The 15,267-nt window shown below is 36.2% G+C and overlaps 1 protein-coding gene across 1 annotated transcript in view; it reads right to left on the reverse strand.

Annotated features, from left to right (window-relative positions):
• Nucleotides 1–15,267, reverse strand: part of LOC142435541 (cullin-4B-like) — a 154,005-nt gene that overhangs the window by 55,769 nt on the left and 82,969 nt on the right. Inside the window, exons 12-13 of the mRNA XM_075539765.1 lie at nt 13,164–13,268; nt 9,937–10,047 (exon numbers count right to left, since the gene is read on the reverse strand). Of these exons, the coding sequence (XP_075395880.1) occupies nt 9,937–10,047; nt 13,164–13,268 (216 nt within the window). The remainder of the gene's footprint in view (nt 1–9,936; nt 10,048–13,163; nt 13,269–15,267) is intronic.

Consider the following 15,267-nt stretch of genomic DNA (forward strand, 5'->3'; position numbering starts at 1 on the left):
AGAAGAAAAACACCAAGATAAATTTTATTCAAATTCTTTTAAGTTCAAGGAAAAGGCGAGAACCTGATGGAAGCTAGGGAAAAAGAGCAGTCACCTACAAAGAAAAACACATAAAGATAAGCTAAAAGACTTCTCAGCAGACTCTGCAGGTAAGAAAACAATAGAATATTATATATCAAACTTGGAAGGAAAAACCAAACCAAACCAAAACTGTCAACAAAGATCCTATATCCAGGAAAATAATCACTTAAATAAAAAGGAGCAATAAAGATATTTCTAAACAAGGAAAAACTTAAGGAATTTATAAAGAGAGGAACAACATTAAAAAAAATAGTAAGCAGATCACTCTGGACAAGGATCAACAGCAGCAAACGAATCTGAAAGCATCAAATCAAACAACACCATCCAGTAATCATTAAAATTAAAACAGTACCCAATAACATGAGATTAAAGGGGGGACAAACACATCAATCATCCCCTAGGCCTATACAAACACACACAGGAATACAGCAAAATCACAGGAACAGACGTGAATTTACCAATAATAATACTGAATATAAATGGACTCAATGTACCAGTAAAAAGTCAGATAAAAACAGACTCAATTAGACAACAAGTCCCATCCACATGCTTCCTACAAAAACACATCATGAACCCAAAGGCAAACATAACAAATTAAAGGCAAGTGTAGCAATATAACTCTCCAGTAAATTGGCTTCAAGGTAAATATCATAATTAAAGGAAATAATGGACTCAACGTAATGAGTAAAGGCACAACACACCAGGTTATATGGATGAATATAACCATAATTAACATATATGCCCCCAAAGAAAAAACCTCAGACTATACCACAGAGTTGAAGAAAAAAAATCAACAAATTGACAATAATATTAGAACATTTCAATTCATCATTCTCAAAGAAAGATATCATCAAGAAAGAAACTCAATTTAAAAATAAAATAAAGCAGAAGAGTTGAACAACACAACCAGTTCAACATTCTGAATAGAGAGAACTTCCCTAGTGCATATCGTACGTTATCTAAAATAGACCACCTGCTAGGCCACACAGGTAGCCGTAACTAATTCAAAAACATCGAGATCCAACAACCAGTATTCTCAGATCATAATACTATAAGATTGGAAATCCACAATTAAAATACCATAATACATTTATTAGTTTATTCTAGTCCTCTCCCAACTTCCTCTCTGGTGTCCTTTTCCATGTGAATTCACAAACCTTAGAATATGCATTCCTCCACAGAAAAATATACCTCAGAAAGTAATACAGTGAAAACAGCATTCAAAACAACACAGAGAATTAGTAACAAAGACACTAAACACACACACAACCACAAACACAGAGAGCAAAATGACAGCAATAAATCTGAACATATCAATTGTGACATTGAATGCCAATGGATTAAGTGCATCAATAAAGAGACAGAGTAGAAGAGTGTATTGGAAAACAAGACCCATAAAATGCTGCGTAAAATAACATACGTAAACTGAAAGGGAAATAGATTAAAATTCCATAGGTGGAGCAAATTGAAAGAAGATCCATCACTTAATACCCCATGTACAAAAAACAAACTCAACATAGATTGAAGACCTAAATGTATGTCCCAAGTTATAAAGATCATCAATGAGAAAAGAGGGACAAAATTAGGGCTTTGTTACAGAGTACTAAGTAGAAATAAGGAAAAACACACAACTGAAAATAAAAGTAAAAATATATCACTGGGACTTACTAAAATAAAGCATTAATACCCACCAAAATACTTCATCAAAGGGAGTAAAAAGAGAGCTCACAGGAGAAAAATGCAGCAATGACACAGCGGACAAGAAACTAATCTCTAAAATACAGTTAATACTACAATCCCTAAATAAGAGAAAAATCAATTCAAAATGGAAAAAAATACATGAACAAATGAGTTATCAAAAATTATATTCAAATGATTAAAAACACACGAAAATGCTCACAATCACTAGGCATCTGGGAGACAGAAATCAAAACAATGAGTTATCACATTAAATTGATAATGACAGGCTAGTTTAAAAAATAAGAACACAAAAAAGAAAACGAATAAAATGTGAAAATTAAGATGTACAGCACACCGAGAGATGTATACACTCACATGCTCATGTCAGCACTTTTCACCATAGGAAAAATTGGCAACAGTTTTATGGAATACTATGTGTACTTCAAAACATGGACAAACCTGGAGAACATTATACTTTGATAAGTTAGTCACTCATAAAGGACAGTTATTGTATGAGACCACTGCTGTAAGTTTAAACACTAAAACAAAGACAGGCATCTGTTCTGAGGGCATGTAAGACACAAGCCAAAAAATGCAGTGGTGTGTGTGTCTAATGCCTATGATCCAATGATCATTCCCTTATTTGTATAAAATGCATTTCTTAAGTAGAGGCCTAATCTCAGCTTGGGTCAGTTTTTTTATTCAGAGGGAGTAGAGCAGAGAGGTCTGCCAACCCCCATTGATACTCCATATTAATAGACACTCATAAAATAGGTGGTCAGTAAATGTGAATGGAAATTCATTGATCAGAAGGAAAAGGAAAATGCCTGTCTCTGAGAAGGTGATTTGAACTGCTGGAGTCTAAACTAGAAGGGCCAGTCTCTGTCTTTAGGAAAAATATTTAACGTTACCTCCTAAACCTGAGTGACCAAACCTTGCAATTTTAACTTTCTATTCAGCTCTAGGTGACTCAGGTTGTGTGTTATAGGGCTCTTGGGCTATACATTTCATCTTTTTGAGGTGTACAGCATTCTTCATAGGCCAGATCAGAAGATTGGATTTGGGAACCCTACTGAGTGATCTGAACATTACCTTATACACACCTGCTTCCAATTAAAGGAACTGAAATACGCATTTGGATTTAAGGATGAAAGACAAATATGAGAAAAAGAGGTTGAGTGTTATCCCATAGTTGTGGATTTGGAAGTCAATGGACTTTCATTCAACTCTCTTAACCCTGAAAATATAGTTTAGCCTGAGTGAAAGTTGCTATGTTCTTTTGCCTTGTATCTACTTCTCACTCTTCTCTTAAAGTGTTCAGTTTTTAATAGCTACAACTAAACATTCTATGATATTAATGTAAAAACATTGCTACACATGAATATAGTTTACATATTTTAGTTTAATAGTTTATTTTAAATGCTAGGTTACTGGCTAAAATAATGATAATAGAATTACCAAACAGCTCCTGGAATTCCCCCATGACCAGCAGGGAGACAGTCATAAAAGTCAGCGGACAGGCCTGGAATCATGTGTCTTTCTCTTTTTTTCAATCTTTTGCTTTCTAATTGTTTGGACTATATCATTGTTGGTTTAGCTACTTACATAAGGCAGGCATGAGAAACAAGCTCAGGAAGAAAGCAACAGGGCTGACTGTCTTAGAGGGTCTTGTGGGGAGAAGGTGGCTGAGAGAGAGTGGGTGCAGTGAGCAAGCAATACCAGACAGGGGAACAACTAGTGAATTTAAACCAGCAAGGAGGATGTTGAGATCCTGTGGGTGTTGAAAGCAATAGCAGTCTAGCTGAGAGAAAGTATTAAGAAGCAGAAGGAGGGGGAATGTGATGCTGGGACCTGAAGAAGGCAAAATGAAACAGAAGAAGAATCTAGGAAGTCAAGCTATGTATAGAGGTATAAGCATAGGTACGTACATATTTAAATACATTAATCCATAAAAATTAATCCACATATTTATATGGCAATACACTGAGCTCATACCTCCTTCAATACAAGAACATGTTGTTCTAACTAATTGGTATTTTGTGATATTCACCCCTCCACCTCACCCTGGAACAAGAGCAGAGGACAAAACAAGCTCATAAGCAATTATGGTAAAGAAAGCAGATGGTGCCTGGCTATTAAAAGATAAAACATCTGGGATCTTAAAGCCTTGAAGTTGAACAAGTAGCCATCCAGCAGTGAAGCAACATGCCCACATGAATGAAGCACACCAGTTGTGGCGTAGGGGCACAGAAGATCCACAACAAACAAAATACATATTGTTGAGACAAAGGAGGAGGGGTCAGAGCAGAGACCCAAAGTCCATCAGTAGACAATTTAACACCCCCCCACTCAGAAGGGTCACAGTGGATGAGTCAACCAGGGTGCAATAAAGCACCAATGAAACATACAATATTCCTCTGGTTCCTTGAGGCTTCCTCACCCCCCACTGTCATGACCCCAGATAGTGGACTAGACCAGACCATGTACACAGTTATTGATAAGAAATAAAAGCTCACGACACATGGAATCCAGGAACATGAATAGGAATACTGATAACAGAAGGGTAGGGGGAAGTTGTGGAGAGAAGGGGAATAAGGGAGAACTGAACACAATGATCAACACATAACCACACACCTCCAGGGGGAAGAACAACAGAAACCACAGGGGGAGGAAGACAGTGGTGTGCAATATAAAAATAATAATGATTTATAATCTAGCAAGGGGCCACGAGGGAGGGAAGGGAAGGAAAAAAAAGAGGAGCTGATACCAAGGGCTCAATAGAAAGTGAATGTCTAAAAAAAAGATAATATTACAAATATGCCTGATATAATTGATGTGTGGATTGTACTAATTTTAAGAGTTGCCAATAAAATAATCTTTTCATAATAATAAAAACAAATTACCAAATGCTTAGTGATTATTTATTATTAAGAAAATTTATATATATATAAAGTTGTATGATTGGATTTTAAGATCAAGATCTTAAACTCTAATCTAAGCACAATTTACTTCTTATGATGTGGTCATGCTCAATACATGCCTTCATGAACTTTCATTGAAATTATGAATACCATTATGGATTAACCTTGAAGATAAACCAGGTCAGGGGCTGAATAGGAAGCACACTTCTCAATTGTTCATATGTGAATTATAACAAGTCCAAGAAAGCCAAAACACAACCTGTGCATAGCCCACCTAAATTTCAAAACATCTCAGGGACAGATTTCACACTGAAATCTAGGGACAGAAAACTTGCTGAGCAGTGCGATGACATCAAGAAACAACATTCATAATGAAAGCAAAATGTCCTTTAAAAGACAGAAAGAAAGAAATGATCAATGTGTGCCTAAAGACACCACAAAACTTGCTGTTAATCTTGCAGTGGCTGAGATACATGGAGAAATTATTAAATCAAATAGCTAAATGGTGGGTTTCAAAAGTTAGCTTGAGAAAACAGAAAAATATAACTCGAAAAGCAGTTAGAAAACCCACAATGGAAGAACATACCATAATTTTAAATGAAAGATTTTAAGAAAAAAGTACAAGACTCAAGTTGGAATCTTTAAAGATTCTACAGGAAACATTGTATGATGCAGGAAGCATCAAAACATGGTAGGAAGAATACACAGTGTACTTGTACCAAGAAAAACTAGCAGACATTCCACCTTTTCAAGAAGTAGCATATGAGCAAGAACCCTAGTCCAAGCTGCACTGAAAGTGTTAGCCAAAAACAAGGCTCCAGGAATTGATGGAATACCTCTTGAAATGCTTAAACAAACTGATAAAGCATTGGACGCACTCTTCTGTGCTAGAAAATTTGGAAGACAGCTACCTGAAGAGATCCTTATTTATACACATTTCAAAGAATGTGACTCAAATGTTTAAATTGTAGCACGTTTTTGATATCGCATGTAAGTAAAATTTTGTTAAAGTTCATCCATCCAATAATGGTTGTTGTTGCAGTACATTGACAGGGACCTGCCAGAAGCTCTGACTGAATCCTCAAGGGAATGTGAAACAAAGGATATCACTGCTGGTATCAGAGGATCCTGAAAAAACGCAGAGAACACCACACATCATTAGGTGCCCTTAAGTGGTTCTGATACCTAGTGACCCTCTGCACAAGTGAAGAAAACACTGCAGTCTTGAGCCCTCCTCACAAGTTTCTATGATTGAGCCCATTGTTGCAGCCACTCTTTGAGGATCTTTCTCTTTTTCAGTGCCCCAGGGACTGGATGTCTTCTACATGGAGTAAGTCTATCCTAACAGTCCAAAGTACATAAGAAGTAGTTTTGCTATCTTTGTCTCTGTGAGCAACTGGTTATACTTCAACAATATTATTCTCCAGTATTACAATTCAACAATATCATCTATATCAATTCCTCAGTACTCCTCAACAATGTCTAACTTTCATTTGCACAGGGAGGCAATGGAGTATACCATGGCTTGGATCAGGCACACCTTAGTTTCCAATGCAACATCATTGCTTTTCAATACTCTAAAGAGGTCTTGTGCAGTATTTACCTAACACAACTCACCATTAGATCTCTTGACTACTGTTTCCATGAACATTCATTGTGATCCAAGCAAGACAAACTGCCCCATTTACCATGTCATCTATTGGTCTGATTGTGAGAAATTTCTTGTATTAATAGGCCAAGACATTTGACTGTGTGGACCATAAAAAACTATAGCTAACCCTGGGAAAACCCAAACACTACTTCATACTCACAAGAAAATTGTACCCAAGAAGCAGTTGTATTCATTGGGAATGTTGCCTGGCTTATAATCAGGAAAGGGGTGCAAACAGGGTTTATTCAATCTGCGTGCTAAACAAATAATCAGAGAACATGGATTTATATGAAGAAAAAAATGGGTTTCAGGATTAGTGGAAGGCTTCTTAACAATCTGATTTGCTGATGACCCAAACTAGCTTGCTGAAAATGAGGAGAACCTGATGCAATTGCTGATGAAGGTCAAGGTTCGTAGCCTACATTATGAAATACAATAATATACACAAAACCAAAATTCTCACAAATGGACCACTAAGTAGATGAGAAAAGACTTAAGTATCCAGGATTTTGCCTTCCTTGGATCCACAACCAATGCTCATGGAAGCAGCAATCAAGAAATCAAATGATGTGTGGCACTGGATAAATCTGCTATGCTATGATAACTTAAGGTACACTTGACCTACACCATGGTATTTTTTCAATTATCTCATATGCCTTTGCAAGTTGGTCATTGCTTAAGGAAGCCTGAAGAAGAATAGATGTATATTAACTATAGTGCTGGCGAAGATTATTCAAAGTACCTTGGACCGCCTAAAAATACAAACAAGTCTGTCTTGAGCGACGTACAGGTAAAATGTTCCTTACAGGTGGGGATGAGATTTCTTCTCACCTTGTGGTTTGGATATGTTGTCAAAAGAGACCAGTCTCTGGAGAAGGACATCATGCTTAGAAAAGCAGCAGGAGAGGAAAAAGAGACCAAAAAAATTCGACAGGATAGATTGACACAGAAGCATATTGATATATATGCTGAAATATAACAATTGTCAGGATGGCATAGGCCAGGTTCGTTTTTTCTATTTGCTTGTGCATAGGGCTGCTATGAGTCAGAACTGAATCCATGGCGATCTGCTTTCTTTCCTTCTTTCCCATTTCTTCCTCCCCTCTTCCCTCCCTCATTCTTTCATTCCTTTTCTTTTGATATACTCTGAGACATTTTAAAAACAAAGAAAGCATAGAAGCAATTATGAGGATGACACAGGATTGTGCAGTATATCTTTCTGTCATGCATAATGTTACGATGGGTCTGAACTGACTTGAGGACACCTAATAAAAACAACAAAAACATTGCAAAGTTATTTAAATAGTTGTAAACATATTATTACCAGTTGTTCCTTTGATCCTAGATGATACCTCCCAATACACCAAAGACCTTTCACAACTGATTAAATGAAATTACACCGGATAAATCTGTTACTTTGATGCGGCTAAAATTCATATGCTTAATACATGACTATATACACTTAAGAGGATTAGACACACATTCCATTCTCTTGAAAAACAGTTCTTTTGATATTTTGCCCACTCTGCCTAAATATTCTTACCTTCTAGGCTGACTCACATTTATCTTTAGGACATTCAAAACGGAATTCCCTAGGCCAGTGTCCACATTTTTTTCTTGTACTTTTTTTTTAATTCTACATCATCTTATTCAGACTATTAAGGGTCCAATAACTTCTGTTTCTGTTAGCTCACTGTACCATGTGTAATGCCCATCTGGAAACAATATCTAAAAGACATATCTAGCCCAAACTATCTTAGAACTTTGCCGGTTTATTCTTTGAACAAAGTTCAATGTTTAAATCTGGATAAGTAAATTCTATAACATCCATTAAAGAGCCTCTCCTCTTGGTATTGATGCTTTTATGTAATCTCCTTTCCATTAGTGTGGCATATACCTAGTAGTATGTCTCCAGGAAATTTACAAGAATGTTGGTTATCAATACCAAAATTCTATTACAAAATACTAGAATTTTTGTACTCTACCTAGTTAAAGCAACCTGGAACTCTTGTCACATATCCTCTTCCTCAATATACACATTCAATATATAATGTCCAATTTGATCATCCTTTACACAAATCTAAATCATTCTAAAGTAATAATGTGATGACTCCAGAAAATCCATTTTCTAGGCATCTAATGGTTCTCTCAGTAGCCAACATATGGATGCAAAACCAAAGTGGCTTCAAGACATGAATATTTAAAATCATTTTAATAACAGCCTTATTTTCATAATGTAATCAGTGTTGTAAATTAAATTGTGCCTACTGAAAAGACATGTGGAAGTATAAACCTGTAGCTATAAACATGACCCTGTTTTGAAATGTTCTTAGGTGTCCTGGTCAATTTCCACCCAAGCATTCCTATTCATGTATAGCACGATAAAACACTGCCTGTCCTGCACCATGCTCACAATTGTTATGTTTGAGACTATTGCAGCTCCTGTATCATTCCAATTTGTGAGGGTCTTCATATTCTCCAAAGCCCCTATTCTTTACAAATGATGATTCTTTCTCCAGAAACAAGGCTCTCTTGATGATATATCCAAACTATGTAAGACCAAGTGTGGCTTTGCCCCTTAGGAGTTCTATGGCCATACTACTTCCAAGACAGGTGTTTTGTCATTTTGGAAATCCATGGTATTCAAATAGCGTAATGTAAATGGGATATTAAGAAAGTCTTAAATCTAAATACTTTTGAGTCACATCTAGTGAAAAAAGAGACAGAGGCACATAAAGCGAATGTAAAATCAGAGACCACACAAAGCATCAAAACAATACAGATTCTACTTTAGGCTTCAGAATTTGGACTCCCAGAACAGTAAGACATTAAGCTTTTGTGAAAGCCACTCACTTCTGGTATCTTTTATTAGCAGTATTAGCAAACTAAGCATCATGAAAATCAGATCTCCATTTCTAACTTCATCATTCAGTATATTCCCATTCTTTATCCACTTTGGTTACTGTAGACATTCAGGTTCTCAACTACACTATAGTCCATTCTTTGGTGAAATGGTCGTCTTCTATTACCTTACCTTATATAAGTTTTCCATCACTCACTGACCAGGATAAATTCCCCTTTTATAAGGCCTCTCGATTCTTCTTCATAAAACTTACCACAGAACCAATGTAAAATTATGTAAGTATGTTGCTATGCTCCATCAAGTTGTTTCTATCTCATAACATAAGTACAACACAAAACAAACAAACAAACAAACTGCCTGGTCCTGTGTCGTCCTCACATCGTCATGTTTGAAAACACTACTGCGGCCATTTTGTTACCTCGCCGAGGGTGATCCTCTCTGTCTATGTAAATATGTAATGTGTATGACATAGATCTTGTATGTACAGAAGTAATCAATTTATTTAAAATACTAAATCAATAGTTTAACTTGTTAATAGGCATGCATTTAGAAGATAGCATAGCTATAGTAGAAAGCCACATAGTTTTAGAACATTTACATTTATCTAACTCACTAAGTAAAAGTTAAAATAAGCTGAAGAGGGAAAGAGGCACAAGCACTGAAATGAAGTTATATTTAAGCATCAAAGATTAACCTTATACAGAAATAATTGAAACTGAGGTGTCAGTCAAGACACACACCTCGTTTAAGTTTGAACAGCATTGACTTCTCAGCATCAATGGAAGCACTATTGTCAAGTAAGAGCCGTTTTGCTAAATCTTTTTTGTAGAAAGCTTCAAACACATCTTTCCCTGCAATATTTAAAGAAAAAAGACCTTTAATGCTGAATTTTAAAATGTATAAATATTGATAGTCTATAACATCAAAACAATTTGAGGGTAAACAATAAAGTACTGCAACAAAAGCATACCAATATTTTTTTAAATCAAAGATATAAAAAGGGAAGCTATTACTTCTCAATATACTTTTTTATCTAGGCCTATACACTTAAAACAATGTTTTTCTCTATACACTTTTGAACACAGATATTCAATCTAAGCTTTCCTTGAAGAATTATGTACTCTTCAATTCTACCACTGGTAATTTTGTCACCCTCATGGGAATGAAACTGTGTACACTTTAAATACTAGATTTGGGAAATGAACAGAAGGCTGAGGGAGAAAGATCAGGGCTGCAGAGCAGAAGGTTTACCAAAGCAACTTCATAATGAAGAACATTATCGTGACAGGAAGAATAAAAACTCCTTGGTCCAACTTTCTTGGACTGTCTTCTTAACATCAGTGCCCCAGTGATTGTTTTGTGTCCTTCAAAACCCCAAAAACATAGTAGCCATAACCCTCTGGGCTAAACCCTTTGTCCTGAATTTAACTGGCTCAGTGAAGGCACCGAAAATCCATTTGGGGCAGGGGGTTTGCCATTTTTGAAGGTACTCTAACAACATTTACATAAATGTATTACTGGTATGCAGCCATCCACTGATCACAAAAATATATTTAACACATTTTACATGTAATAAACTTGTTGCATATATAAACTGAAACAACAGTATAATATTTGCCTTGGCCTCATTTTTAAACAATTTTATTAGAGGCTATTACAACTCTTATCACAATCCATACATACATTCATTGTGTCAAGCAATTTTGTACATTTGTTTCCCTCATCATTCTCAAATTATTTGTTTTCTACTTGAGCTCTTGGTATCAGCTCATTTTTCTCCTCTATTCCTGCTCCCATCTTAATTTATTTATAAATTATTATTTTGTCATACCGTACACCGTCCAATGTTGCCCTTCACACACTTCGCCCCTTTCCATTCCCCAGGGAGGAGGTTATATGTAGATCTTTGTAATCTGTTCCCCCTTTCTCCCTCACTTTCCCTCCACCCTCCTCGTATCACCACTCTGTCCTTTAATGCCTGTTTCTAGTTCCTAGCTGTACCAGTGACTATCCTCCAGTCAGCAGGATTTGTAAGACAGAATTGAGAGCATGATAGTGGCTGGGAGGAAGCATTCAAGAACTAGAAATGGCATGTTTCATCATTTCTACACTGCACCCTGGCTGGGTCATCTCCTTCCCGTGGCCCTTCTGCAAGGGGGTGTACAATTTTCCACAGATGGGCCTGCCCAGTCCGCACTCCCCTCATTCACAATGCCATCATTTTTTTTGGTCTTTGATGTCTGATACCTGATCCCTTCGATGACTAGTGATCTCACAGGCTGGTATATTTCTTCCATATGGGCTTTGTTGTTTCTCAGTTAGATGGCTGATTGTTTATCTTCAAGCTTATAGGACCCCAGACCCTCTATCTTTTGATAGCCAGGCACCATCAGCTTTCTTCCCTGCATTTACTTAGGCTTTGTCTTCAGTGTCTGAGTCAGGACAGGCTGGTGTGTTTCTTCCATGTGGGCAATGTTGTTTCTCAGCTAGATGGCCGTCTGTTTTATCTTAACGCCTATTAAGACCCCAGAAGCTATGTTTTGATAGTTGGGCAACATAAGCTTTCTCCACATGTGCTTATGCACCAATTTTGTCTTCAGTGATAAGAGTCAGGACAGGCTGGTGTGCTTCTTCCATGTGGATTTTGTTGCTTCTCATTTATATGGTCACTGGTTTATTTTCAGGTCTTTAAGACCCCAGATGCTTTATCGTTGATAGCGAGGAAGTGTCAGCATTCTTAACCACATTTTCTTGTACAGCTGTTGTCTTCAGCAATCTTGACAGGAAGGTGAGGATCTCAGACTGCTGAATTGTTAAAGCAAAGTGCTCTTGTGTTGAGGGACTACTTGAGTACGGGCCCACTGTCCATCTGTTTCCTTAATACTAAACCTATAAATATATGTACATAGATCTATTTCTCAATCATATAAAAATATATTTATATCGGTATATGCCTGTATTTAGATCTCTATAAATTCCTCCTACTTCTTTCCCCTATTTCTTTGTACTTTGCTCTTCTTGTCCCACTCTCATTTTCAGTCTTTATTTGGGCTTCAAGAATTCCTCTTGGTTACATTGTCCTTGAACCATCCCTGCAAGACTTCCTACACCCTCCTTGCCACTGATTTTGGATCACTTGTTCCCTTGTCCCTGAGTTTGTTAACACCCGCTTCCTTTCCCCCTGCCTCACCCTCTCCCATGTCACCCAGTAACTCTGATCCTGTTGTTCTCTCTTCATGCTTTTTTATCTCACCTATTCCTTCCAGGTAGACTTGCAGAAACAGCAATATGCAACATGAAAAGACTGACTACAATGAAGCAACAATAGAAAATGAAACAGTAACTACAACAAAACACCTGTAAGTAGTTAAGAGTCTATTTGTTGTCCTTTAATAGTGATTTCCTATTGAGTCTGATGGGGTGCCATGCCCTGGCCCCACATCTATCCTTGGCATTCCTTGGGGACTTCATTGCTCTGCTTCCCCTGCTGCATGGCCCAATGGCTGGTTTCAGCATATTGACTTTGCCCTCATCTTGACATATCATATGCAAATCATGTGAATAGCAGCACTATTTACAATAACTAAATGAGGAAAAATATGTAATTGTCCATCCATAGATGATGGTATATCTAATGTGGTAGTTTGTTTATATTATCCTATCAAAGAAAAACATTCTACATTTCTCAATGGATAGGAAAACAGACATTGAGGAATGAACATTTAATGAATATGTGTTCCTATTTAAGTTGATGGAAATGTTCTCAGATTATAATGGCAATTGTTACAGGAAAAAAATGTACATTATTCTATAGACTGAACAAATTAATCTGTTTAAAAGTGTAAAATTTAGGTCATAAGTGTTTTCACAGTAAAAATATGAATTCTGCATATTGCAATGTACAACCTTTCCATGTTTACTTTCTAATTAAAAAACTTTTTGCATGAAAGTAGAGCAAATCACTCACCATAAATAAACCTAAATAGAATAATTATTTTTTCAAATAATGCTTCAAGTTCTTCATATGCAGCCTCCTTTTTACCTGCACGAAGTTTTGAATCCACATACTTGGCTAAAATGCAAAATATAAAAATAATTTGTTACAAAAATATGAAATACATACTGTGAATAGAAACAATTTCTTCAAGCAATGACTTTTCTGATAATTATTATCTATCTGAGTCCAACAGTATAGAGAAAATAAATACATGTGTGTATATATAGATGGGGAAATCAATGAAAGAACAAGAGGTCAAACATTAATATGTACTTAATATTTCCAAAACCTGTGTTCAAATGACAAAAATGAATTATTTTATTACTAATTCTGTGAATACAAATGAAGAGCTGAACAGACTGTGCAAATGAAAATCTAAAGGCTGGTGATATTATATAAATATAAATAATGATAACCCAAAATCCTAAGATGGATTTTGCTAAGTTCAGAAATGGAAATATGTATTTATAAAAACCCCAACAGTATATAAAAATAGATGATTGTCTTAAATCTTCAAAAGCTGTCATCAACAAGAAAAATATTTTAGAATCTGTAATCTTACTAAATAGCCACAATATTATTTGGTGTTGAAGAATGTTTTCAGTAATATTTTTAAATAATGTTGGTGTTCTTTGGTGACATTTAATAGGTTCTGATCCACAGTGACATTCTACTCAAGAGAATAAAATACTGCTGGGTAGTGCACCATCCTATAGCTGAGCCCACATTATACCCACAGTGACAATCCATCTCCTTGAAGGACTTTATCTCATTAACTCCACTCTATGTGCACAAAATATGGAAGATGAAATCTCACTCTCCTTGCTGCTAAGGAGCACTCCGGTTGTACTTCTTCCAAGATAGATCACTCTGTCCTTTTACAACTATATGGTACTTTGAATATTCTTTGCCAGCATCACAATTCAAATGCATCAATTCTTCTACAGGCTTTCTTATTCAATGCCCACCTTTTACATGTTATGAGGCAATGAAAAATACCACTGCTGGGTCAGGTGCACCTTTAACCCTCAAAAGTAACATATTAACTTTTCAATACTAAAGAGGTTTGTAAAGCAGATTTACCTAATGACATATCTTTAAATCTCCTGACTGCTGCATCCATGATCAAGACACAAACCTTGCAATCAACTTCAACACTTTCTCCATTTATCACGTTACCTATTGGTTCAGTTGTGAGGATTTGGGTCTCCTTTACTTCAAGACTAACATCCTTGATCTTCATCAGCAAGTGCTTCAAGTTCATCCTCACTTTTAGAAAGCAAGGTTTTGTCATCTGCTGCATGTTAATAAATCTTCCTGTACTCCTAATCCATTATCTTTCTTCATATAAACCAGATTCTGTTGTCCCACAACACATCAGGTCTTCTGTCACTTGTGTTCAATGCATCAAATCTATTCTTGAAATAAATGATCAGATAGGATACACTTGACAATTTATTTCTCCTGGACTTTTAAATTTTCTTGACCTTTATTATGATTGTAAATATGTGCAATTTATGGTCTGTTCCACAGTCAGCCCAAGTCTGTTCTTAGCTGCTGTTACTGAACTTCTCTACTGTGTCTTCTCACAGATGTAATCAATATGATTTCTATATATTCCACCTGGATAAGCTCATGTACACAGTCACTTATTTTGTTTAATTTGTGAAGAATGTGATTTTGGTTTTTAAAAAGTCTATCAGTCTCTGGCTTTGTTTCTATCACCAAGTCCTTATTTTCCAAGTATTCCCTTCCTCATTGTTTCAAATTTTTGTACTCCAATTGCCAAGAATTATACATGCATCTTGACTGAAGTTCTTGGTAGAATTCTTCAATTACAGCTTTTGTGGTTGGTACATAAATTGTAATAATAACTGTGCTGAATGGATTTCCTTGAAGGCAGATAGCTATAATCCTATGAAAGACAGCACTGTACTTCACAATTGGCTTTTTCCTTTTGGACAATCATGCCAAACCATTCCTCTTGATTGTGTTATTGCAGGCATAGTAGATTATATGATTTTCTGATTCAAAATGGCCAATACTGGTCCACTTCAGTTCACTACTGCCTAGG

The sequence above is a fragment of the Tenrec ecaudatus genome, chromosome Y (assembly GCF_050624435.1).
Source record: "Tenrec ecaudatus isolate mTenEca1 chromosome Y, mTenEca1.hap1, whole genome shotgun sequence".
NCBI lineage: Eukaryota > Metazoa > Chordata > Mammalia > Afrosoricida > Tenrecidae > Tenrec > Tenrec ecaudatus.